General features: G+C 44.3%; 1 protein-coding gene and 1 pseudogene across 1 annotated transcript in view; both read left to right on the top strand.

Moving 5' to 3' along the window:
• Positions 1–27657, top strand: part of wapl (cohesin release factor wings apart-like) — a 187609-nt gene that overhangs the window by 24892 nt on the left and 135060 nt on the right. Inside the window, exons 4-7 of the mRNA XM_037435863.2 lie at positions 1713–1781; positions 16455–16595; positions 25174–25310; positions 25702–25813. Of these exons, the coding sequence (XP_037291760.1) occupies positions 1713–1781; positions 16455–16595; positions 25174–25310; positions 25702–25813 (459 nt within the window). The remainder of the gene's footprint in view (positions 1–1712; positions 1782–16454; positions 16596–25173; positions 25311–25701; positions 25814–27657) is intronic.
• Positions 1790–16553, top strand: LOC142776022 (uncharacterized; annotated as a pseudogene).

Consider the following 27657-nt stretch of genomic DNA (forward strand, 5'->3'; position numbering starts at 1 on the left):
ATTTAAACTGAGGTCAGCTTTTAGGTTTTAGCGACTAGGGCATTATGGATATTTTGTTACTACAGATCGAAACAGAGCAGGGACTGCAACATTCAAGGGGGCATTTTGTTGCCAGCCTTTACATAAAACAGGCATGAAGTTTCAACAATTTTGAACCAAGCACTTTCTAGAGGATTATAAACATTTACTGAAACCGCTAAACGAGCTTTTGAACTATGGCCCTTAGCACTAATGGCAGGTAAATATCTTTGTTCACTAGTGCATCTGCTAGAAAATTTGAATCAGTATAGTGCTTACGTCTGCTAGTCATGTAAATGTGTATAAAAATTGCACCTCTATGTTCAAATGCAGCCGTAATCTCCACTGTTTCGCGATTAATAGTGGATTGACAAAACTACAGTTTTAAGCTAAAATGCCCTTATTCATACATAGGACCTTTTTCCATACATAGGAGGTGTGATGGTGCTGAAGCTTTTGAAAAATGTATTCATAGAAATCTCGCTTGGCCCACTTGAAAGGGCAGCTTTTTTTGTCTTATGTAACGTGACATTATTGTGTATTGTGCTTCCAGTATGTAATATGTTGTGTTGAGAGTGCTAGTGATTCACTCATCCTGAAGCTTCTGACCGAAAATATCAATATTACCAATCTCTTTCATGCATTGTTATGTTTTACTGAATGAAAGCATTGGACTTCACTTTGCATAAGATTACGTGCTGCATACCTATGCCTTCCTCTGTAAATGACTCGCTATTTCTTGTTGCAAGTCAAAATGGCGAGAGAAGCTTTTCTAGCTATTGTAGTCCTTCTTGTTAAATATAAAGTAGAGTTTAGGTAATTACATTGTAATCTGCACTGTATATGAGGGCTTAGTTATTTGTCTGTGTGTCTCAACGACCATGGCATTTTGCTGGAAATGAGGTCACTGGTTCTAGATATGGCTTTTCTAGCTGCATCTTGAGGGTGACAAAAAATGAGTGAACTCCTATGCTCCGATTGGTGTGTGCGTTTAATAACTCCAGGTGCTTAAAATTAAAGCATAGCTATTCACTGCAATGTCCTTCATAGCTTGAGTGTTGCTTTGGGATGTTAAAACTTCTGGGCTAATTAACGGTATACAGCTGCTAATGCACCAAGACAATGTATTTGCTATGCATGGAACCACTGACAATTAAAAAAATTATTTCTGGATGTTTTACAGCTTTGCTGTTAAAAGTATGGAACACTACTTTTATTAGGGCCCTTATATAACTGCGACATTAAATATTAACATTGATGTGGACATATAACATTTTTCGATGGGCTCTTTTTGTGTGGCTCTCTCGAGGATATATCGATGACCATTTACGCCCTGTCACCAGGTTTCTTATCTGGCTGCCAGATGTAATTATAAATAGTAACAACTTGTATTAAAAAGGCATATATGCATGCTTAAGTCAAACCAAAGAACTGTAGGCTATGTATGAAATATAACTCCTATTTGATGTAACAAGAAAGAACTTCAATTTTCTCATGTTTGTCTTGTGTATAGTTTACCTGGTAGTTTGTACATGTCCTGCTTTTTTGGCTTGGGGCAGAGGGCATTTAGTAGTTTGAAAGGAAAGTTGGAAAGTTACGTTGCTCATTGTGTTTTGTTTCAGTTGTGGCCCAGGGGTACCATTTATGTATACTTCTCCCCTCCCTTCCCTCTCCCTTTTTTCTTTTTTTCACAGCCTAAAGCAGTTTACAAGCTTCGACACTGGCAGACTGCAGAGCCTGAGGAAGACCTTGAAATGACAGAGGTAAGGAGGTCTGTTCATTGCAGTTTGGGTTTCACAGGGGTTCTTTCACACAGAGGCCTGCGCTTGGAGCGGCCAGCATCTACGGCTGGGTGTTGCTTCTTAACAAATAGCATTAGCATGCTGTTGGCAAATGCCTGACATAACTTCATTCTCCCATGCCATCCCTCCCTGTGTAGCTTCCAGTGCGCTTGTCAGGACAAGAAGAGAGAGGTCTAAAACTTGCGATGATCCCCCAGTGATTCCACTCCTGCACCAACTGCGCCAAAGAGGGTGAAGTCAGACAACTGCACCATCCTAATAACATTGACGAAAATTGCGTCTAAGTGCACCAAAGTCCGATTTGGGAGCATATATCACCGGCAATAGCCACGCCGGCACGCCAGAACGTGTGTACCTTGTTCTTGGGGCCACTAAAGTCACAATCACGTACCTAGAATTATTCTGCTGAATAAACAGCAATCTCGAGTGCGTCTTAAGTAATCCAGAATGCTATGTGTAGTGCCAACGCAACTTCTGTTTTGCAAATCCGCTTCACGGCGAAACGCCCTCTCCACAAGGGCAAGTCCAGTCGTGTATCGGCCGACGTCGTCTGTTTTAGGCACGCTGCTGACAACTCGTTTTAAGTTGCACGACACGTAAGCCAGAATGTCTGTCACGTCTGCTTCTGTACATCGCAGTCTAATTTTCTGGGCTTGGCGTGCACAGGAGAACACGTGAATGGTGGGAACGCGTTGACACTTTCCTTTTAATAAATTTTATTCATGGATATTCCTCCTGAAGTGCTTTGTCATAATTCCGTCCACCAGCACATCCGTGTTTGTAATCGCTGTTGCACTAATAGCCCCCAAAAAAACATGCCCTTTCGCACTCCAAATTTCTAGGGTCAGACTCAAAATTTTTGTGTGCTTTTATTAAAATGCCATCTCTTTAGTAAAAGCATGCCTCCTGGTTGGAGCAGCCGCCAGTGATCCCACTCCTGCACCAATTGCTCCAAAATGTGCCAAATCAAATTTACTATGCCATCCTGATAATATCGGCAAAAATTGTGCCAAACTGTGCCAAAGTTGGATTTGGAAGAATCTATCACGGGAAATATCCACGCTGGCGCGTCAAAACATGTGCACCTTTTTCTCGGGGCTACCAAAGTCACAATCACGTACCTAGAGTTATTTTGATGAATAAACAGCGGTTGCGCGTGCGTCCTAAATAATCCACGATGCTATAATTGGTGCCAACGCAACTTTTGTTGTGCAAGTCCGCAGGGGCTTGTGACGTCTAGTCCAATTGGTAGCGTGAAACTGCGGCGGCGATTTATCGGCAGATGTCGTTCGTTCTAGGAACGCTGCTTATAGCTCGTTTGAAGAGTTGTGTGGCATGTAATTGAAGCGATGTTTACTAATAACTTTATGCGTGCCGCCAGAATGTTTGTCACGTCTACTTCTGGACATTGTGATCTAATTTTCTGTGCTTTGCATCCACAGAATGTGTGAACGGTGGGAACACGTGGACACTTTTCCTCTAATATACTTAATTCCTGGAGATTCATTCGGAAGAGCTTTTTCGTAATGCGTTTCACCAGCACGTCCGCCTTTGTATTTCCTATTGCGGTAAAAGCGCCGAAAAGACCCTGCCCTTTTGATCTTGAGATTGCTAGTCTATATACAAAAAATTTTCGCGTGCTTATTTTTAAAATGTCATCTCATTAATGAAAGCATGCCTCCTGGTCGGAGCAGCTGCGATTCGGTTTTAATACGTGCAGCTTTAATTAGTGGGGCCATCGCTGGCAGCTCTTGTCAATAGGCTCACTGTGAAACGGCTACGCCATGTTACACCTACACCCCTCGCTTTCCAGGGTCAGTAGCTGACGGATAAAAAAAAAAATTAACATCACGGTATCTCATTTATTTCTTGGGTGGGGGAGGCTGGGTCGCTCGAAGGGCGCAGTCACTGGCGCGGGCTGTATCTCGTGGCACAATGAGAGTGCTCGTAAACGTTCTAGGTTACGAACGTCTGCTTCGCGTTTAGATAAATGACAGAACGAAAACTGTTTCGTCACCTGGGGTAGTCATTATCCTTTTAGCCAGTGTTCTGTTGAGTGATGCGACATCGGGTCCAAAAAATAAATTTAGTTATTTTCGCTAAAGCTCTTAGCAATGAATACGATACCAAGAAATTTTACTGTTATACCAAATGATAAGGCTTGACGTCATCTGCGAGGAGCACTAGCGGCGGGGTTGCCATTTTGAAGGACCGCGCACGTGCAGAAAACATGCTGCACGCGCAGTGTTCGATATCCGTGCAGCGACTTGGATGACTAGAGAACCCCGGAACTTCTCTTGCACACCGATGCATGTACAATTGAATCACACTTGTCTAGAGCGCCCAGCTGGTTGCTCGAGATTCTTTTTTTTTTTCTTTAGAAGCATGTAAAGAGAGACGCTGTAATGATACCAAACATGGTCGTACTGCGTGTTAAGACATTCTTCTATAATGCAAGGATGAACGAAAGCTTGTAGCTAACGTGAGATAGAAACCGCGGCCAACAACAGTGTCGGCAGGCATGCGCTCGGCTGGTCTAGATAAGTGTGAATTTATGAAAGGCGCGTACGAAGGACCTCCAAAATGGTGTGACTATGGTTTGGCTGCCTTGTGATCAAGGCTCAATGCCCTAGATGGCCGTTCTAGAAAGCGAAGCACTTTTGCCCAGTCAGTTTGCGTTGAGAGTACAAGGTAGAAGGGTATACCAGCCGTCTTTAATGCCTGTCAAAATAGCAAGCATGCCAGCGATCACACCCTTAAAGTCAAAATTGATATAACGATGTCCCCCCCCCCCTTCTTGCTGTCCTAGTTCTTTCCTGTGCATTGAAGACCGGCGGCTTGTTCCTCTCTGCTAGAGTAACAGTCGAGGAGCGCCTGATATGCGGGGTATGTGATGTTATCGCATCCGTCCTCTGTGGAAAGAGATCGGTTGGCTTTTTTATCTCTAGTCGCTTTCATTGCCCCCATTCATGCACTTTTACCAGTGTCTAAAAAACAATGCGCAGGGGGTGTTATCAATTTGGACATTACGCAAAACATGATAGTCACGGCCAGTGGCGCAGCCAGAGGAGTGAGGGGCACATCAGGACACCTCCCTTCGTGGAATTTTTTTTGCCTAGGCATATATACCGTATTTACGCGCATAATTTGCGATTTCGCAAAATTTGTGCACCCCTAAAATTTTGCCAGTTTTTTGGAAAAAAAAAAAATATTTACTCACCGATTTCGCGCTCTCCGACCCGCCCGAGCCAGCTCGTCAGCTCGCGCATCTTCGGACCTTTCGAAGCATGTTTCAATGCTTCGGCCGAGTGCGCGCCTCGCTGAGTATATGAGCACAGTCAAAAGGCTGCGAGTGCGAAGTCCCTTCTTCCAAGGACTTCACCGAACTAGGGTCCCTAGAATACCGCACCCGAACACAAACCTACTGATGAGTTGCTAGAACTGCTCGAGCCTTTGCCTCCCCCATTCTTCCAATCTTTTTCCACCGCAGTAATGGCGACAATGGTATACCAGCCGTCTTTAATGCCTGTCAAAATAGCAAGCATGCCAGCGATCACACCCTTAAAGTCAAAATTGATATAACAATGCACAATGCTATATGGGATCCCGTGCAGCAAAATTTAATTAACGCGTTAGAATCTGTTCAGAACCGCTCAGTTCGGTTTATTTGTTCTAATTATTCCCGTACTGCTAGCATATCAGAAATGAAATCTAACCTTGACCTACCCAATTTAACTGTCCGGAGGAAACTGGCGCGACTGCATTTTTTTCATAAGATATTTTTTCACAATCCATCAATGAAGCGAGACCTCATTTCACAACCGTCATACCACTCATCGCGCATTGATCACCAGCATAAGGTTGCCATTCCGTTTTGCCGCACCAAATTCTTTTCAGCAGCCTTCTTACCGAAAACAGCCGCCGATTGGAACCACCTTCCCTCTTCCGTTGTAACAATAACAGACCCTTTGTTATTCAAGACTGCAATTTCTCAGCAATGCTTGTAACTATACGCAGTTTCCATTATCTATCTTTGTCTTGTATGTGCTTGAATTCTTACTTATACATTTTTAGTTGACTTATGTTGCCTTCCTGATTTGCGCATCTGACACTTGTTTCTTTATTTTGTCTCTTTTTTCTTGTGTGTTATAAATGTTGTACCCACCCCCTCTGTAATGCCCTACGGGCCCTGAGGGTATTCTAATAAAATAAATAGATGCACGCTCGCGTCACTGCACGAAGGACTTTGTGCACCGGAGACGTGCGAGGGCCTGTCGCACCAACTGTTTCCCTCGTTCTCTGCAATGCACGCTAGGTCGATTTTGGAAGTTTAGGTTTCGCCATCCAGTCGATGTGCTTTGACGGTTTTTCGCGATGCGCTACGGTAATTATATATACGGCAAAATTCAAGCACGCAGTTGTGAATTTTGCCGAAGAAAACGGGAAGCATCCTGCCGCAAAGCACTTCAAGAAGACGTACTTCAATGTGACAACTGGTGTGATATCGATATGCAAGAAAGCAGGAAAGTGCGTGCTTGCTAATGCAAGTTTCCTGCCGTTGAAGGAGGCCTTTTCAGTTATGTATCGTCAGACCTAGTTTCTCTTAGCATTATTGATAGAGCTTCAAGAAAATGGGCTTTCGAATGCGCTCGATGCAACCGAGGACAATTTGCTTTGGGAGGGCGGTGGCAGCAGCCGCGACAATGATTCCTAATCAGACTTCGCGATCAGTGATTTTCGGTAGACCGTGCGTGACCGAATCTGACTGGTTAAAGTACACGCTAATTCTTTCAATATTATCAAGTATGCTTTCCTTGTGCTCCACTTTATTTATTTTTTCTTAAATATATATACTGGGTGTGTTAGGACTGTGACACAATATTTTGTATGCGCTCGCAAAATCCCCTTGTGATTTTCACACCCCCTTCTTGGGGCCTCGAAAATAGCGAAAAAAGTGTGCAAATTATGCGAGTAAATATTGTAGTGCAAAATGACCCCCTCCCTCTGTACCTTCAAATCAAGCTGGCCCCTCCAAAAAAAAAAAAAAGTAATATTTTGCAGCGTCAGGTTCTGATAGAGCCCCGTCCTTTCGGGGGCAAATCTGGCGAAAACGTGGACGAGTGGATCTAACATTACAAATGGGTGAGCCACTACTACTCTAGGGACGCGGAAACTCAGTTGACTAATGTGGTGTTCTTCTTGAGGGACACGGCGCTCACATGGTATGACCATGAGGACGCCCTCACAACGTGGGAACGCTTCATGTCCGAAATCAAGGAGTGTTTCGGGGACACCGTGGCAAAAAGGAAGCAAGCCGAACAAACGCTGCTGCAAAGAGCCCAGGTCCCAGGCGAAACGTGCACGATGTACATCGAGGCGATCCTGAAACTATGCAAGACCGCTAACTCTTGCATGTCCGAGGAGGACAAAGTCGGCCACGTGTTGAAGGGCATCGCAGAGGATGTTTATCACTTTCTTATCGGCAAAGATAGCATTGGTACAGTAGCCGATGTCATATAGCACTGTCACACGTTTGAGACGCTGAAAATGAGGCGCATTGCTCCTAAATCTGGTCGATTACCTAATGTGACCACGGTAGCGAGTGTTGACAACTACGCGCCTTCTGATCTTGCGTCTACAATATGCGAGATCGTGCGTGAAGAACTCAGTCGACACACTCGCGCGACGCCTTGCAAAGCTACACCCTTGCCGGTTCCAGACCAGCATGAACATCCTGTTTCCATTGCTGCAGCAGGCATCAAGGAGTACAACTACGTTTCTGGCACACCACCGCGGCCGTAGCGCAGTCACTACCAAGACACCAGGCACCAGCGCTGCTTCAGTTACCCTCGACAGCTGGCCGCCGACTATCAGAACCCGAACGAATACGCACCTGTGTCACCACGCCCTCACGATGCTTTCCAAAATGCATATCGTCAACCTCCTGTGTGCTACAGCTGTGGTGCTCCAGGACACATTGCTCAGTTCTGCCGTTGGCAGAGAGATGACATCAAGATACGAGCCATTGTCAAGACCTCCTCGCGGTGGCCACAATTATTGTGACGATCCCCGGTGGTCTACGTATCCCAATAGCACCCTACAACAAGGGAGCCGTGGTGGAACCTCCCCCGCTTCTAACCGCAGTTTGACACCTCCGCCTGGCTGAACACATCGCTCTCCTTAATCTCTACGGCGGCGGTCGCCACCACCACCGCCGGGAAACTAGCCGGCGCGGCCGATGAAGGTGAGGTCGCACAACAAGATTCACCTCATATACCTCCGCCAGTTACGATGGACAAAAACCGGAGGGTCACATTTAAGTAAAAAGACTGCCAGGGAACGCGCTCGAGAATACAAGTACGCAGAGTTTTACGGAGATGGAGGTGTGCTATTTTGCCGGGCCTGCACAAGAGCAGTTGACCATCGTCGCAAATCGTCTATTGACGAGCACATCGAAAGCAATCGTCATCGCAAGAATGTCTGAACAAGGGATTCCTCTAAGCGAAAAAGCGGCAAAGAATCATCGGAAGATGGAGCCGGAGGTTCAGGAGCGCCGAGGAAGCAAAGTAGACTGCAAACGCTGGAATCCGCAATCACGGCTAGTGAAGTGAGGAACGATGTTGTGCTCGAGTTCTTGGATGGATTGATATCCGCAAATATTTTCCTTGAGAAGGTGGACAATCCGAAACTGAGAACATTTCTGCAGACACACGTTCGGAATGGCGGATCGGTGCCTGGATCTGACGCGCTCCGCCGCCGACTTCCAGAATTGTTCGAGAAGCACGAGGCAAATTTGATAGCTATGTTTCAAGGCACCACAGTGTCTGTAATTATAGACGAAACCACCGACGACCGATCAAAATCGGTTGTGAACGTGTTGTTCGTTCAGTCGGCCAGAACGGCGAATGCTGCACTACAACCTGTACTTGTGGAAGTGAAATTCGTGGATGAAGTGAGCTCATCCGTTATGTGACAAGAACACTCACGAGGTATGGAGTTGAATTTGAGGATGTATCGGGCTTTGTTAGCGATAACACCACTTAAGTCCTTTAAGGAGTGCATAAAGCCACTTTGTGAAGGTGCTGTTCACATTACGTGTGTAGCCCATACAGTGAACATTGTTGGCAGCACACTGCAGGCATCTTTTCTCTTAGTGAACAAGTTTGTCGCTTGTATGAAGAAGGCCTTCCGCCTGTCGAGTAGAAAGAGAGCTTTCTACAAATCGCATCTGGAAGAGTGCAGAGTTCAGTGTGCCAAAGCACCGCCAGCACCTGTCCAAAGCAGGTAGAATTCATGGATTGAGGCTGTGGTACAACATTCTGCCTGCTTCGAGCACTATCCATTGCTTCAGCAAGTCCACCAGAAGTATGGTGAAGCAGCGTGTGTTGATTCGCTTCTGGAACTGCTTAGTGAAGACTCGACTGAGCTCGGGTACAGCATGCGGTGCATTGCGGTATTTGGGAAAAAAGTTTCCAGCTTGCTGAAAGCAGCAGAAGATCAGCCCGTAGCCTGCCACAAAGCGTACAATGCATTGTTTACGCTTTGGGGGTACCTTGAAGCAGCTTCAAAGGAGGATTTTGCAACACAACTGAAGAGAGAAAATGTTGCACATAATGAGGCCAATCAAATTGAAAGCAAGATGAAGGCTGCAATGACCAAAGTGGCTAACAAAGCACAGGTATACTTGGAGAAGTCCAATACGTGGCAATTCTTCAAGGATGTTGGGTGCTTGGATCCTCTGCAAGTTTGGTGTCTTCCACAGAAGACAAAATTGACAGGCGTGCCTCAGCTTGCAGAAGAATCACTTGCTCTAGCTGTCGAACGGTAGATTTACCTGAAGACTGCACAAGAACTGAAGACCAGTGACAGGGAATGGCTCCATTTGTGTCCAAGCAACAAAATCCAGGAACAGACTTCGATATCCTGGCTTTCTGGGCAGGGATGGAGCAGCTTACTCCAACCCTTTCATCTATCGCCTTGAAATACTTGGCGATACCAATCAACTCTGTTGATGCAGAGAGATCATTTAGTCGCTATGGTGACATTGTCTCCCACAAGCGTCACTCTCTAAGTGAAGAGAGCACCAAGCACCATCTGATGCTGTGCCACAACAGCTTTCTCCAATTTTAATTATTGCAGGCATGTTGCAAGCCTGAAAGTGTGATAAATAAGTTGTTACGTGTTCATTATTGCCACAGCATTTTGCATGTTTAGAGTTGCCGTGGAATATTGCAGATTTCTCTATCTGGAATTCCAGAATTCCAAATTTTCCACCGCATTAAGTTAGGGGCCGTAGTTATGAGCAGTTCGTTTAAAGATAGCTTAGGCCGCAAAGTTATGTTTTCCTATCAAGATTAGTATCGGTATGTGCCGTCACAAGTTTAAGGGAAGAAAACCAGTTTTAAGTAATATTTTCCTGGGACAAGTCGACAGGTCCATTGCCGATAAATTGTTAAATATGTCCTGCCGCATTTTTCGGTATGTTGATGATTTTCTTGTTGTAATGAAAACGAACAGTCAGCATAGCATGAGAGCTGACATATTAAACTTTTTTAAGGATTCTGGCCATGGGCCTCAGTTCACTATGAGCTGCCTGAAAAAGGAGAGTTTCAATTTCTTGATATTAGAATGCGGTCTCACGAGGAACATTTGTGTTGGCGGTACAAGCCCTGACCTGTAAAGGGTATCTTGCCGTTCACCTCAGGCCATTCTAAGATAGTTAAGTCCGCCATTATTTATGCTGCGCTGCGAGGTGCGCTACTGAAAACTTGCGCGCATGCGTTGAAAGAAAGTTTCATGAGCCAGGTTGAGAGGCTGAAGTTGGCGGGCTACTCTGATAAGGAAATCTTGAGGAGTTGTCAAAAGCTAATCAAGTGGGTCAAAGGCGTAAGTGATACGCACAGGAGAACAGAGCGCGTGCGCAATGAAATCGGTTGTGGTACCCTACGTGCACAAGTTTTCACATTGCTTGAAAAATGTGGCCAGTAGGTATGGGGTGCGTGTGATGATGTCCGCTCCCAAGAAGTTGTCCTCCATTTGCTCCTCATGCATAAAAGGAGTTCGGGTTTACGAAAGACGTGCTCGTACTGTCCGGAGAAGAGAAAAAATAGATATGTTCAGTGCAAATCGTGTGCTGTATGTATGTTGCGATTGTCATGCGGGGAGCTTTACTTAGGACAAACCGGGCGGTGGCCGTACTTCAATGTAGTACCGACCACATCGAAAAATAGATATGTTCAGTGTAAATCGTGTGTTGTATATATGTTGCCATTGTCATGCGGGGAGGTTTATATAGGACAAACCGGGCGGTGCATTAACGCGAGACTAAAAGAAGACTTAATCTCTTTAACGGCTGCTGGCGGGTTGCACCTGCATTGTAGGGAGTGTGGCTGCCAACCTTTGGCAGATAAAGCCACTTGTTTGTTTGGACATCGGGACAAGTGCACCAGGGAAGTGATGGAGGCTCCTTTCATTGAAAAGGAGGGGGAAAGGTGTGTAAGCAAGCCGTCTGTGGCCCTCGGGGAAAAAGAAGTTCAGTACCTGGGTTCAGCGCGGCCATGTTAAAGTGATTGTTGGTTTGTTAGGGACCGTTGCGTATGCTTTTGGCAAGTAGGAAGGTGTGTTTTTTGGGGTTTTTTTTTTTTATGGTTGTTACCCACGTGTTGATGATCATTATGATTAGGCTTGTTGTGTACCTTGCTTGCTTTTATGTGCAGACGCCTTTGGTTTTCCACGTGACCGGGTCGAATGCTTGATATATGTGTGTGTATCTTTCAATAAAGTTTAGTTGCGAGTTCAGTGCGGTGTCGTTTCTTCCTCTGTCCTTGTCTATATTTTTGTGCTGTTTTTACTTCCCAAGTAGAAACGAACAAAAACAGAGTAAGTGGTAGCTGCTTCAATTTTTTTTCTGGTATCATATGTACGCCCTATTCGCGGTATGTATGAACGGGGACATTGATCAAGCAAACCACCATGGCACCATAGCATGTGTTTTGTCGCGCTGCTATGCTTGAGGGTGTGGGATAGATTACCGACCACAGTGGCCGTACTTCGATGTGGTAGAATACAAACAGAGCCCAAAGTGGTCACAATCTTGATACACACACTACAGCGTCCCTCGAAATGATATCTTCTTTGGCGCATGAAAGCCTAGCTATTATCGATGTTGAACAGAGACCTTTATTTTAAGCTGATACAGGCAAGCGGACAAACTGAAAACTGTGCGTTAGGTGAACTAAACGACGAGTAAAAATCGAAAACATTTGATACCTCTCTACCAAGGCATAAGTTTGGATGTTACTTAGTCACGGCTGCCAGTGAGAAAAAAAAGCTTACCACATCGGCTGACTCCTCAAAGCTAAGCTTGGAATAATCCGCTGCTTTGTTCGTAACAAGAACCCTAACTTTTGCACAAATTAAGTTAAACAGAAGCATAGAGTGTTCACCACGAGAGTATCTTTTATAATAGTTCAGAGGCGTTGGCAAATGTGCCCCTGTAGAAATATTGTCGACAACGCAGCTTCTTTTACATCCAACTGTTTATAAATGAATTGACTACCTACCTATCGTATCATTCATTTCACGCAGTGGCAGCTGATGGAGTTTGGTGGTTGTGGTCAGATGGATGGATGGATGGATGTATGAGAAACTTTGTTAGATCCTGACGTGCACTACTCAGCGCTCAGTTGGCCAGATAAAAGATTACGAATGCCGTATGTTGCATAGTAAGCTGGTTTTATTTTCGGCAAAACATCATTTAGGTTCGACTGTTTGGCCCTGGTTTCCACTGGTGGCCGTCTTCGCTATCGAATGAATATAGCAGACACACGCCAATCGGTTTAGAAATGAGCCCGACAGAACTAGACAGGACAGCGAGAGCAGAAAACACTTTGCTTGTTTGATGGCTTGAATGCAATGTGGCCTCCTCTTTCTACGTTCTCCCTTTCCTCGATATGTCTGTCCTCTTTCCACATATTGTTGGGCTTAAATACGCAGCAGTACCGCCAGCGCTCTTTGGTTTTGTATAACGATGTGCGCCTGCACCGCCTCTACTAGCCGCCACTCTTGTCTGCGGGAGCGCCTGAGAAGTGTGTACTTTGACCGCCGGGGCGACCGTGGAATTTCAGCGCTGGTTCCCTATAGACAGAATGCCGTAGCCACATAAAACATCGCTGCAATAGAAAAATTTGTTGAGTGGTGTAGTTTCAGCACAGAGAGATGAGTCCTGGCGGAGTTTGGCTTTATGACACCAGCTGAATGATGTCATGTGATGTCCAGTAGTATAATCGGTTGCGAAGAAAAAGAACATTTCTTTATCCTTGAAGTAATCTTTACTTAGTTGGGACTGCGCGAGTCTCAACTAGCGCAGCACGTCATAGCATTTGTCTACCATATCTGCGGATAAGCACAAAGGCGTATTTGGAATGTTATTTCATGAAGTACAATTTTATTCAACCAGTATTCTGTTGATTTGCTTTAAAAATATTTACTGAACAAGTTTTGTGAGAATGCTGTTACGCCTGCGAGTCCGCAGCGAACGTCCATGTCTCGGAAAAAGGAAATCTGTGTCAAGGCCAGCACGCGAGCCCGCCTGACGCGATGAACAACTCAACGGCGTCAACACGCGACGGCGGCTTTCTGTCGCGCATGTGCAGTGAGTCACCTCAGCCCGCGAGCCCGTCCAGCAAACAACCGGCGCCTTCCTGTCTGGCGGGTCTGACGCAATGCCTGGCGACGTCACTCGTCCTTGGGTGCAGCCACCTGCAGCACAGCCTCTCCAGATTCGATGAGAAAGAATGACGCGGCTCAGCGGCGACCCCATTGGAGGAGTCCGACCTCACGACCAGCGGCGCTTCTGGTTGGACATTTGGTTATTCAAAGAATCCACCCGGTGCATATAAAAGAAGCCCTGCGGCGCGTCGCGAGCAGCAGTCCTATGTGAGAGCAGACGTGTGTCGCAGCAGACCTGTTGGAGAGCAGACATGTGTGTCAGAGAAGAGAGCTATGTGATAGAGAGTTGAGCTGTGTGTCAGAGTTGAGCTATGTGTTAGCAGTAGACCTATTTGAGAGCAGACCTATGTGTTAGAGAGGAGAGCTCGGCTCTTCGGGTCTCTAAGCTGTCGGCCCCAGTGCCGAATTGGTAACGCCTCTGTATATATGCTGTACATAAACCTTGTTTAACTCACCGTCGTCTCGTCCGCTCGTCTATCAGCTCTGCGCAGAAGCAGTCGCGAGCTGAGAAACCTACGCTACCAAACGGCTTGTGACCTTCCCGGCGGAGTTCGAAGCAGTGGCGCTTTCGGGACCGTGTTGGCGTCGCCGTCTTTCGAAACAGTGGTTGCAGCGGTGAGATTCGTGTCGCCCTTCGTAACTTCGTCGAGGCGCGCGTTGCAACACTCCTCAATAGCATGACGTCATTATTTTTGCATCACCAACTCAAATGGGGGGGGGGGGGAGTGGTTATGTTGTAAGAAGGAAAAGAAAAGAAAAGTGAGCTTCGTAACTGTCTGCTATAAAGAGCGACACCTCAACAGTAGCTCACAAGGGATGGGGGTGAGGAGGGATTAAAAGGATAGAAATAAAGGTGGAGAGAGAGAAAGAGAGATGAGGTAAGCGTGAAAGCATGAGAGTGACGACATATTGAGGGGATAGGAGAGATATGAAAGATGGAAACACGGTCACAGGAGTCCGAGGACGGGGCACCACTTGCGAGAGCTCTTGTTGGCGTCGGGAGATGACGTAAAGCAAGTCCAGTCGGTCAGAGCTACACTGTCGTCGGAGGTCGGCGTCAGGAGATGACGTAGGGCGAGCCCAGTCGGCCAGAGCTACGCTGACATCAGAGATCGCGCATGCACAACCGGTAGGCATGGAAGCGCTCCTAAGATGATTAGCTCCATGAGATTTGCAATGAATCAAAATATTGCTAGCCGTTCACAAGAACCCCCAAATAATTATTCATGTATGTGAGTGTAAATGCAACTTGCTTCTGCTCCAAGTTAGCTGCTATAGATTTCTCCAAAATGGAAAATTTGGCTACTCTAAACTGATCATAAATGAAAATTTTGCTGCTTCAAAAATTGCTCCAAATCAGAAGACCACGGTAGCATCACTGAATTCCTGTAAATCGGCACATTCTTTACGGATTAGAGAAATTTTCGCATCAATTGAGTTTTAGGCAGTAAACTTCTATGTCGGTTGACGTGATGGTAATTCGGAATAGTGGTTCAGGACCACTTCACATAACTGTTGCCACGCTAAATAGACGTGAAAGTTCGATATTTTTGTCTTGGCTTCTATCGCCCTTGCTATTTAGAGAAGCACATTTTAGGCTGGAGAGTTTGAGTTATTGTTGCTGTTTGTGCATTCTGCAATGACGAGAATTTGTCAAGCCTGATTGTTAAAGGCCTAGATGTTTGCTGAGGTGAAGATCATGTGGTAATATACCAGGTGCCAGTGTGGTTGAACTGTACAGTTTGCAAACTGTGTTTTAATAGCACGTAGCAAATACTTAATTCAATAGCTTTATTTTGACAACTTGTGCTTGCTTCCTGAAAAAAGTGGTCCATCGGGCAATATGCCTCTAAAATGGAAAAATTATTAGAACATTAAATAGAACATACATAAAATTGTGATTATGATTGTTATTCTGAATATTAGTAAATAATTCTACTGAGTAAGTGAAAGCCTATTCCTTTGTTGCTTGCTGATGAGTAAAACTGAAACGAAAATCTAGAGCGGGCTATTATCATCATTGTGGCAGTTGGCAGAGAAGTCGACAGCTGTATTCCAGATATCATAATAGATCCTACATTTTTAGCTCCACCTCTCATCTTGGCACTTCTTCACAATTGGCCTTTGTGCCATTAAACTATATATATCAATTGTTATCAACCAGAACACCAATTTGTCTTCTTTCTCTTCCCTCTTTCATGATGGTGATAGTTGCGACACCACAACAATATTATCATCATTTGTCGCCTGCTCTCTAACTATGCCAAGTAGTGCCTAATGGAATTTGTAGTGTGTTTTTGATAAAATCTCACGTAAATCGCGACAAAACGTATTATATAACTTTCAGAATTTGATGGCATATACAACTGGCGTAACGGAACTTGCACACCTTGGCGAGCTCTGTCATATAAATTTTCATTCGCGTTCACCTTGTCACCTGAAAGTGTTTTTTGTAGCTGTGCAGCACAGCATTTTACGTTTCTTCTAACTACATTGGCAGTGGGGAGGGGGAATGAGATGTGATTCACATTTTTGTTGTTGGTATGTTGGCCCATGTCACTGGAGATATGCAATATGTGGTACGTATTCTTAGGCTTGCCACTTTCTGGCGCCCTGTGTATCTCGTCCTCCATCAGCATCAGCACCTGTATAGCATCCTTCAACCCCCTAAAAAAGCACTATAGCAGAGCTTCCAGTAGCTGTCGCATGCAGGCATTTCATGCATGTGGTGTTACTGCTTAGGGTAAATACTCCGGCAAAGCTTTGCCTTATAAAGAAAAAAGTTTTGTGTTTTATGGGAAATGGTGTATTGAATCGACTATTGAAATATTATTTTGAGTCTTGTGAATATTTTGTGACTTAGTTTAGTTGTTGATGTGGGCTACTATGTTTATACTATTTCAGGCTGCACAAGATCGAAACAAGCCTCCTGAGAAATTTTGTGAATCGCTTAGTGACAATGCTCTGACAAGAGAAGTGCATCAACCATCACAGCCTTGGAAAGATGCTGTAACATCTGTGAAGTGTCCTCGCGAGGCTCGTGAGGTAAGGGTTGCTGTGAACTTTCATCCTTTTAAAGCAAATTTCGAATAAAGGGCTATGATAAGCAGCAAGGTAAGTTATTCTTTTGGTTGCATACCATTCATACTATGCGCTTTATGAATTGTTACGATGTGTATTTATCTGTTTATCATCCCTTATGTGTCAACATTTAGGGTCATTTATATTTATATTTATATTTTATTTATATCATTTATATTATATAGTTAAAACATTAGTGCTTCATTATGTCACATTCTTGGTCACACTACATACATAGTAGCATTTTATTTGTGCATTGGTTTTAACACAATGCCATTGCTCTCAATCCAAAACACTGAAAATTAATAGAGCTTTCTTTTTTTTAAAATACATTTCCTAAAAACATTAATACAGCCAAAGCTGTATATGGCTTGGCAAAATGAAGATCCGTTCGCCATAATGAACAAAACTAGTGTCCATTGGCTGTGCTGTCAGTTACATCATTCTATGTCACCCCAAGCATGTGCACCATTGTCAGCGCCACTGTTTGCAGCCATGCTGCTGAGCCCGTGCACAGCACTTTTAACATGGGAAGGGCTCGGACAACTTCTACATAGAAAGGGCACTCATAGTACAAATGCCCGAACAGCAGACAACTTTTCAAGAACAGTGCCGACAGTTGATCTGTGAGATAATTCATGTTCACCAGGCTGATGTGGCAATCCGAGCATTTTTGCAGCTGTAACTCGCGTATCACATTTGCAGCTCTCACCCCAACCCTTTTGCAATATGCATAGCACCTATCTCTTTGACCGCGCACTTGGTGTAAAGCGTATACAGTCGAACCCCGCTACAACGAAACTGACGGGCGCGGGAAAAATTTCGTTGAAGCAAAAATTTCGTTGTAGTGAAATTGAAACAATATAGCTGATCTGAGCTAGCAAAACAAAGAACCGCTGCTAGCTATTCTTTCCCAGCAGCGTCACGACATGATTCTCACCCATGCATAGCAAGGCCATGCTGAAAAGCACGCTGAAACAACGCCTAAAACCGCCTTCGTGAACGAACCAAACAGTTGCATTAACACGTTAACACCAGCAGCTGTCCGCCATCAAAAGTATTCGATAACGCCGAGATGGAGGCAGGGTATCGGGGAGCGGCGACTTTTGCATTATCTATGCCATTCTTATCATCCATCACTCGCGGCTAGCTATTTTGTCGATAATGCGGACGAACATCTGCTCTGATTAGTTACCACACTGGCCAAGCGCAAACGCAATGATAAGCATCGGAATCGAAAAAGGCATCGTTCCGTGGTTGCACCCAGCAGCTGCGTGCCCCGCCGCGGTGGTCTAGTGGCTAAGGTACTCGGCTGCTGACCCGCAGGTCGCGGGTTCGATTCCCGGCTGCGGCGGCTGCATTTCCGATGGAGGCGGAAATGTTGTAGGCCCGTGTGCTCAGATTTGGGTGCACGTTAAAGAACCCCAGGTGGTCGAAATTTCCGGAGCCCTCCACTACGGCGTCTCTCATAATCATATGGTGGTTTTGGGACGTTAAACCCCACAAATCAATCAATCAACCCAGCAGCTGCGTGAAGGAAACCATCGACTGAGCATCAGCTTCGGTTCTTCTGCGGCTCAAAAGCAAGCCAGTGGCTAAAGCAGGGCAGTTGTAGCAGTCTCATTGCCATCGCTATCGAGCAATGACGGCGCCCATGCTTGCTGAACAGCGGCGGTATAGCGGCGGTTTCTGGTCGTGCCAACGTGTGTTTTGGACTTCGTTTATGCATATTCAGGCTCTGAAAATGCATCAAAATGTTAAAAATTGGGTTTACTGCATAGAAATAAGTATCTGTGCTTGGAATTGCATTGTAGAATTTCGTTGAAGTGGTACGATCAAAGAAAAAGTGCTTGTTGTGCCGACAATATTTAGGCATTGACTCCTATGGACTGCTGACGGGGAACCGTGAATTTTTCGTTGTAGCGGAAATTTTATTGAAGCAGTGTTCGTTGTAGCAGAGTTCGACTGCAACAGATGTGCCGATTGGGCCAATTTTACACTATTCCTTACTTTTGCGCCAAGCTGAGCCAGAACCGAGAAATTTGTTGAAATCGCACCATGCAGTGCCAAAACAGTCAACAAGCCGTAAAATTTTCTTTGTGCTGTAAATTTTAGTAAGAGACGAACACGTTAACACTTTCAGTTCACGCATCATCATCCAATCTAATCCAGAAGTGCATACCATAACGTTAACGTAAAGTTCACTATACAACTTCCCAGCAAAACAAAAGCAAAAAAAAAAGTACAGTGGTTCTAAAGTTTCTTGGCCTTGTTCTGTCAGGTACAGAATGTTTTTAAGCCACTTCTGATGCAGTACACCACTACTATGCGGAAAAGCATGCCATGATTTAGAAGGGGCTACTAGTACTTGCTGTCACAGGACACACATTTTGTTCAATTGCTAATACAGTCATACCTCGTTAACTTGAACTCACATATCTCAAAAGATCGACTAAGTCAAAATTTTCTGCGGCACAGAACATCTTCCTATAAATCCTGCGTATATTCTTCTCTTTATCTCAGAAGTATTTTTGTGTCCGATTGCGGATAACTCGAAATCTTGACTAGGGGTGGAACAAAAATTTCGCTGCTGGACCATTTCACAAGGTTCACGCGACGCTGAAGTCCATCGATTTCTTTTTTTCTTATTTAGCCGCATCTTCCGCTATGTTGATGCATCTCTAATGGGAAGTGCACGAAGTCTCAGCTCAGTAACATATCAACTTTGTCAAGCAACCCTGTGGTGCATCATGTGACACATGCACTGAGCAGGGTGGTCATCTGCCCACGCTTGGCGCAGTTTGTCTCGTTCGCTTTGTGCTGTGTACATTATTTTGTCTGAGGTGAGATTTCCGTTCATCTGCGCAAGCCACGCGGTATGGATTTTTCGCTGACTGTGATTGCAGTGCTTGTGATTTTTCCTGAGGGGTGACTTCCATTAATATGCGCCAACCGGCGGTACGTATTTTTCGCTGACTTTGAGAATCGGTAACTTAGAGTGAGTGTGGCAGGCATGGCGTCAGAGCAGTGCGAGTCGCTAATGCTAAAAAAAAAAAATGTTGCCCCTGATTAAGGAAGTGGAGAAAGGAGGCTGAACGAAATCTACTGTCGCACAGTAGTTTGGCATTCCTTTGTCCATCGCTTTCGACGGTGCTGAAAAAGAAGCAGAAGGTGCTGGATGGATTTCAGCAGAGCTCCAGCCGGCGGGGGCAGGTTCAATGGTTGAAGTTACCAGACGTTCAAGCGGTGTTGATGACATGGCTTGGAAATAAGGCCGAGTGCAGCAGTGAGGAAGATCGACTGATGCGATGCATCAAGCAGCTGGAGGACTCCATCCTAGGCTCGAGTACGACCGCAAAACAGACGAGCATTAGGCAGTTTATCTCTGCTAAATAAATTGGCAGCGCAGCAAAACCCAGCCAGTTAAAGTCTCTTGTATGTTATTTTTTTCCCTCTTTTAAACCTGCACGAGAACAAAGATAAACTGCCACTTAGGAGCTGGTGAGTAGTAGTGATTTTTTTTTTAAAAGTGCTCATTTTTCCCAATGGTTAGCGCAACTTTGCTTATCCAGAAATTCCATTTATCTCGAAATTTTCTCTGGTTTTTATGACTTCGAGTTAATGAAGTATTACTGTATGTGCACACGCCATTTAGTGAACTTGTATAATGGCAAATGTTTAAAAAATTACTGCAATCGTTCACAGTAGTGTATGATGTTTCTGTGGCCTTGAGAAACAATAAGCAAAATCATGCACTTGTTTTCATTTTCACTGCCCTCTCTTCTCCTGCTTTATCAGTCCCCAGAATTTCGAGGTCGCCAAATCATCATATTCATGATAACGTACGCTGCGCAGCACCTGTCATATGGTTTGACAGGCTCTGCCAATGTGGACTTCGACGTTGTTAGCACTGTGTGATGGTCCTAATGTCCATAAGTATGCTGCAAATGAAATGAAAATGCCATTTTTCGTGGCATTGCATTTCTTGAATATTGCACCTTGGATATTTTTACACCACAAAACTACAAAGAAGGCATAAGTGTGGCAAGTTTGGCAGGCTGGTAAACTGGGTAGCGCATAAGACACAGATACATAAGATAGAGTAGCACTTGTCCTTGTGCTGTCTTGTGCTTGTGCTTGTGCATCTCTGTCTATTGTGTCCGTGTTTTATGCGCTACCCAGTCACAACATGTTGGTCGAAACATCGGCGTCTCTCATAATCATATGGTGGTTTTGGGACAATACACCCCACATATCAATCAACCAATCACGACATGAAAGCTATAATCAGAAATGTTTATTGTTCCACTTACGGACATTGCATACTTCTTTCGGAGCTTTAAAGAGGTGGTGCCACCAAATTTTGAGGCTACCCCAAGCCTTTTGTGGGTTTCCTCTGTATGCAAGGACTCTCCACGTGAAGGGTTGGACACAAGAAACGCGTAAAATATATTTTAATTCACTTCTAAAAGTGTACCTGAAGGCTCACTCTCACGATCTAGTCCCATCGCTTGCGCAGGAACACTGACGTTTTAGAATAGGAGAAGCAACGGCAGTTGTCATGACGTCACACAGTTTTGTAGTGACGTGAGTGACCTCCGCCATCTCCGAAATGAGGCTACTGTTACGAGCGTGCTGGCGTCCCTTGCGGATAGACTGTGCGCGTTGCTCGAGGACACTGGGTGCTTTCGAAGAGACACTACGCTTCATTTACTGACAACAAAGGCATCCGTCAGAGCAACGCCGACTAAATTTCAAGGCCGAAAGGCTGCCGCAGTGACGTCAGAGGTTGGGGGCCCAGTTGCCCAACTGAGCATGCTCAGTAAGACTTTTTTTCCACATCTTTTATTCGGCCCAATCAAGCCGCAGCAGCTGCGAGAGCGGGAGCGTTGGTTCTCCTAAAACGTGAACGAAACACAGGCTTTGCGCCACGTTCGCGGCGTAACTGGGCCCCCACCCTCTGACGTCACTGCGGCAGCCTTTCGGCCTTGAAACTTAGTCAGCGTTGGTCAGAGACGCCGCGCACGTCCAACAGCGGGGCTGCCCCCTCCTCCTTCAGCGTACTGTACATACATTGTAAACATAAACGCTTTGTTTTCTTCCGGCTGCCTTTTGCCTTGGCAGTGCCTGGATGCTACTGCAGGTGGCCACGACGACTGTCAGCGCGTTTCTTCTGCTGGTGCTTCTGTGGCACATCTGTGAGAGCAGATGAAACTCAGCACGATGTACGTCACAGTCTTGTGTGGTCACGTTACCAAGCCACCTATGCATTGACATCACTGCTCAACTCGGCGCCGCGAAACCGAAACAGAAAATGGTCCACATAAGTGGAGCACCATTAAATTCTTTAGCGAAAATACACGAATCTTGGGGCGTGTATAATGTTTCCTGGAGCTGAAGGAAATGCTCACAGCAAAGAACACGCATGCCACAAATTCAGTGGCACCACCCCCTTTAAGGTCGCCCCGCCGTGGTGGTCTAGTGGCTAAGGTACTCGGCTGCTGACCCGCAGGTCGCGGTTTCGAATCCCGGCTGCGGCGGCTGCATTTCTGATGGAGCCGGAAATGTTGTAGGCCCGTGTGCTCAGATTTGGGTGCACGTTAAAAAACCCCAGGTGGTCGAAATTTCCGGAGCCCTCCACTACGGCGTCTCTCGTAATCATATAGTGTTTTTGGGACGTTAAACCCCACAAATCAATCAATCAATCACCCCTTTAAGGTTCCTTCTCTGTGCCGTTCATGGGATGATAAGAGATACAATGCCAGCAAACACTGGTGAAAGTTCCCCATGTGGGTCTGGCATTAGACTGAAGGAGGCTTACCTTTATTTGAAGCTGTATATTCACTTCTTTTTGTATAGGGCACAAAGAAAATCACATTGTGCACATGGGTATAGTAAAAATTACAGAGAAACAAATAGCACTGCCTGTTCTGACACCTCCAGGGCTCGTGTATTTGCCTTTATCTATGCTGTATTAAAATGATTTTGCTTAACGTGCACTGTACATGAAAATGTAATTTAGTCAACATAGACTACGAAAAAGAAGTGCTCACATTTTCAGAAAACTGCCTGTGTTCTTGGAGGTGTGTCTCCTTTTTCCCACTGCTGAGGGCTGCAGTCTTGGTTTGGTTCGAAAGCTCATGGTTTCACCTGTTGATTCCCTCCCATCTTGCTTGTGGATGTGTAGGAAAAAGGGGGAGGGGGGATTTAAGGCTAGTCTGATGAAATTAAATAGGAGTGCGAACCTCTGATTGGCAGTTCCTATTGCAGTTTGTGCGCTGAAGAAACCAGCTCAATGCTGGCCTGAAGGCCTGAATGGAAAACCCTATTACATGACCATGAACATTGGCAAACTGACTTTCAATTTGATAAGTTTTAAAGTGGAATTGTGAAAGGAGAGCCAAGTGTAGTCTTTATCTAGTTATACTGTGGTAGATAAGAGGCATACGGTTATGTCAGTGCAAATACCCTAAGTAGTCAAAGTTATCCAGAGCCCTCCACCAATGTGTGCCACATAATCATATAATCACATAATCAAAGATAACATTGATGAAACACACGTTCGGATCAAGCCATTCTGGTGAAATTAGATGTATAGTCGTTGTATACGAATATACCTATAACTGAGGAAATTGAAGCGGTGTCAAAGTCACTCATAGAAAGCAAGCAGACACATGCTGAAGTTTACTTCTCACTACTTGAATTAGTCCTGATGCTTAATTATTTTGAATTTTATTCGGCCTACTACCTACAATGTTATGGCACTAGTATGGTAATCCCTTTCGCCCCAACATACGCCAACATTCTTATGGGACACTTAGAATCAGAACTGTTGATATCATCTCCAGCAAAGCCTTCTACCTATCTCCACTACATAGACAACATATTTATCATATGGGAACATGGCATAAGTGCACTAAACGCATTCATTGATCACTGTAACAAGTTTGACTATAGTATTAAATTTACCATGCACCATTTTCCCAATTAGATTAACTTCTTAGACTCGACAGTATCTATTGAAGCAGGAAAACTAAAGACGATGCTTTACAGAAAACCGACAGACAGCCAACAATACCTTCATTACACTAGTCACCACTTGCGACGCTGCAAACAAGGTATATTTATCAGACAAGTGAGGCGTATGAGAAGAATCAGTAGTGACAATGTTGAATACGTCCACCACTTAACTAACCTAAAGGAAACATTAGTTTGCAAGAAATTACCCACAAGACACACTAAACAAGGTCTACAATGAAGCATGTGAACTAGATAGGAAAAGAACTCTACTTAAGAAAAAAAAAAAAACCCTTAGCACAACCCAGCCAGCCGCCAGCATTTATAACCAGACACTCAAATGCACTCGCAAACATAAATAATATCCTTCCTAAGTATTATTCAATACACTTAAATCTCAATATAACAAAACCGGATATAATGAAATATTGGTCATAATGAAGTAAACGAAAAATAGTTTTGCAATAGATATAGTGTTAGGAATAAACCTTTATTACGAATTTTCAGATATAACAAACTTATTTTCGTGTAATATGCAACTTTGTTATAATGAGGTTTGAGTGTACTGGCAAGCAGCGAGCACCTTAGAAAAGCGTTTCCCGATGTACCAAAGGTCGTGTATCTTTGCAATAGGAATTTTAAGGACATGTTAGTGCATGCAAAAGTAAACTCTCAATCTACTGCCCAAGTAACACCTTGCTCCCATCCAAGATACAAGACTTGCAAACACCTTCAAGACGACACGATAGTTAAAAGCATTGGGAGTGATTATGCCCATCAAAATAAAATCGTTCTACCTGCACTAGTGAAAACGTAATCTATATGATCGAATGTTCATATTGTCATAAACAGTACATTGGCAAAATAGGGCAGCCTGTTAATGTTAGATAAATCGCTCATCGGGCGGACACGGCAAAGAAGTTACCAAAAGCAGTGGCACAGCATTTTAATGTAGCAGGACACAACTTCAACGATCTCAAACTCTACATACTTCAAACTTCCAATCCCCAAAAGACAAAAAATATACAGTCGTACCTTATTCGCAAGTTCAATACACTCCAGCCAGTAGGTATAAACGTTTCTAAAGGGGCTGTTCAATATGGTACATACACAAAGAAAACCACCGAGAGTTAAACCTTCAGTCTAGGAATTTCAAATCTGCCAATTTCAAATTCTGACAGCCGGGACTCAGCGGCACCTGTACATCCTCATGTCCCTACCTTTTTCTTGTTTTCTTTTTATTCACGGAATACCTGTTGCTGCTTCACTCATACAATTCGTCCAGCCTTCACGTGTAGTTGCAGCCTTCACATGCAGTTTAAGGTATTGTAAATTCTGACAATCGTGAAATTTCAGTAATTTTATATTGAGTCTAAAGGTATGCGGTGTTTGACAGTGATCAAATTATGACCTGCAAAAATTATGTTCAGGGTCTTGTACTTCATTGCTTCAAGGTCAACTTGAATACATCTGTTGTATATGTATCAACTGTGCCGTGTTTTCTTTCCTGTTTTTTTTTTTTCAGCTGTATACAGTAGTCCGCAATGTGAAAAAGGCCTATCAATGCCATGAATCAGGAGAAACAAAAGATTTCAATGATGACATTGATTATCTACTGGAGGGAGTGCAGCCTAGCAATCCCATTGGAGCTAGATGCCTGAGGTAAAGCGAAATATTTTTCTTCTAGTAGCAGAAGAGTAAAAAGTGAAAAAAAAAAAAAAGCTTTCAGTTGCCTATAAACTCTGTTAGAGACAGAGAGAGTTGAGCATGATTTCATGCAGGTTTTGCACTAGTCTACTTTGTTGACATGCATAATTTTGCAGTTAAACAGACAATAGGGTGTAAGAGACTGCAGCGTGCATACATAGAAAATAGGGTTGATCTGAATATACGAACATGGTACCCTCCTTGTGAGAGGCATCTTGTATAAGGGACAAGAACTGCCCCTGGTGTATCTCTCACATAAAGGGTCTCAAACCTGCTGCAGTTGCTTGGCAAACAGGCTTTGCTTGAAGCTGTTCTTCATAAATTTTATTTATCCATTTATTTCCAGTGTTGTTGGCTTGGCATCTAAGTGCATGGTTCCAGCATTCCGGATGCACTTACGAGCTCATGGAATTGTGTGCAAATTCTTCAGTGCCTTAGCTGATGCTCCTTTTGACCCAGTGAGTTTCAATGTTTACTTTTTTTTTCCTTCTGCATGCTTATGAGGTTATGTAAGAGTAAACTCCACGCTGTTAATAAATGTTGTAATATAACATATGGTCAACGTGATATGCATGAGAAGTTTGGAAGTAATTTAGAAGTCATAGTGCTTCAGCACATTTGTTAGGTAGTTCATTTGTGTTTTTGACTGATCTGTGCTGTTTGTACTGCGTGAAAGTGTCAACTGTTTTTGCTCTAGCATGTCTTGAATAGCAGGCATCTGCAATTAACGCTCACAAATGATATCTTTAACACACAAATAGTTTCCTGAAAAGTGTACTTTCTTAAACTTTGTTTATACTCGGAGACAACTTTCTGTCGCAATGAAGGGAAACCTACAAGAGCGGAGCTACTGCACATGCACTCTTCCGCGAAGTCGTTCGGTTCGGCTTGTGTTTTGAATGACGGCAGTGTTGGAATAATGCCACTGCATAGAATACGCTACGTCTGCTTACACAGCCATTTGTGAGTAAAATTTTTATGGTGAGTCATCTAAATAACTGGAAGGTGACGACTGCTCACATTAACATGAATATGACATTTTGACTGTGACATGCACCTAAAACGAGCTACGCCTTGAGATGTGCAAAAATGTGAAATGACACTTGATAAAGCAAAACAAATAATATATTCTTGCTTCGTGCAGTGTGTCTTAATAAACAGCATCCTGTAGACAATTATGTTTTTTTTATGATTTTTGCAATGAAAACTCAGATAAATTTGTGGGACTATGTTCTTCAGCGGTGACACATGTCCACTTTGGTTCCATAGCCTTCCCTTCATTTCCACAGGACCTTGTCCCCAAGTACCGTATATACTCGCATAATGATCGCACTTTTTTTTTCGAAAAGATTGACTCCAACTTTGGGATGCGATCATTACGCAGGGTAAATTTTTTGTGCAAAAATATTCCGAGCATCGAAAACGCAAAAAAGTCACTAATCAGAATTTTTACAATAGCTATCATGAACGTAACCAAAAATGAAAGTAAATTAAAGCTTACCTTTGTAATAAAATGCACGCATTACACAGGAGCTACATGCATGGCACACTGTACTTTTATTTTTTACCTCTCTGACCCCCTAACGTTTATTCAGACTCCGAAGGGTCACTGGCGTCAGTGTCGTCGCCGCACGATTCCCTGTCGGAACCGGCAGTGTCTTCTCTGTCCCACAGAGGGTCATCTTCCGTTCCGTCGAGCGCGTTGGAAATGCCAGTCTTTTTGAAGCTCTTGACGACCACCTCGTCAGAAATGGTTTCCAATATCGGATCTGAATTTCGTCGACGCCGAAATGTCTGCCGGCAGCGCTATTGCCGTGCTCTAGCGCGTAATCAAGCGCCTTCAGCTTGAACGCAGAAGTAAAGGCGCGTTCAGCTGCCACAGACATAAAAACACATGGCGGGCATTCAGTGAAAACTGTGGCATTCGCCGTTACTGCAATCCTAAATGGCATGCTTCTGTTAACGATGGGCAAAAATTAAAAATATGTTTGGTGCGTGCAGTTGGCGAGTTTTGAAGAGTTATTAACTCAACATTCGACAGATAATAAAGGTGATGATCATCGGCTAGGCGTGGCACACGGCATATCGATGCGGCAAGTTCGAGGTGCGATCATTACGCGGGGGAAAAAAAAAATCGAATTTAGACGACAAAATTTAGGGGTGCGATCATTGTGCAAGTAAATATGGTATAGGCACTAGTCATAATGTTTGGGATGTCAATCTTTTGTTTCTAAAAATATCTTGCCTGATCTGTCTCTGGTTGGGATTAACACACAATTAAAATAGAAAAATAAAGCTGCAT

Source organism: Rhipicephalus microplus, chromosome X, assembly GCF_043290135.1.
Source record: "Rhipicephalus microplus isolate Deutch F79 chromosome X, USDA_Rmic, whole genome shotgun sequence".
Taxonomy (NCBI): Eukaryota; Metazoa; Arthropoda; class Arachnida; order Ixodida; family Ixodidae; genus Rhipicephalus; species Rhipicephalus microplus.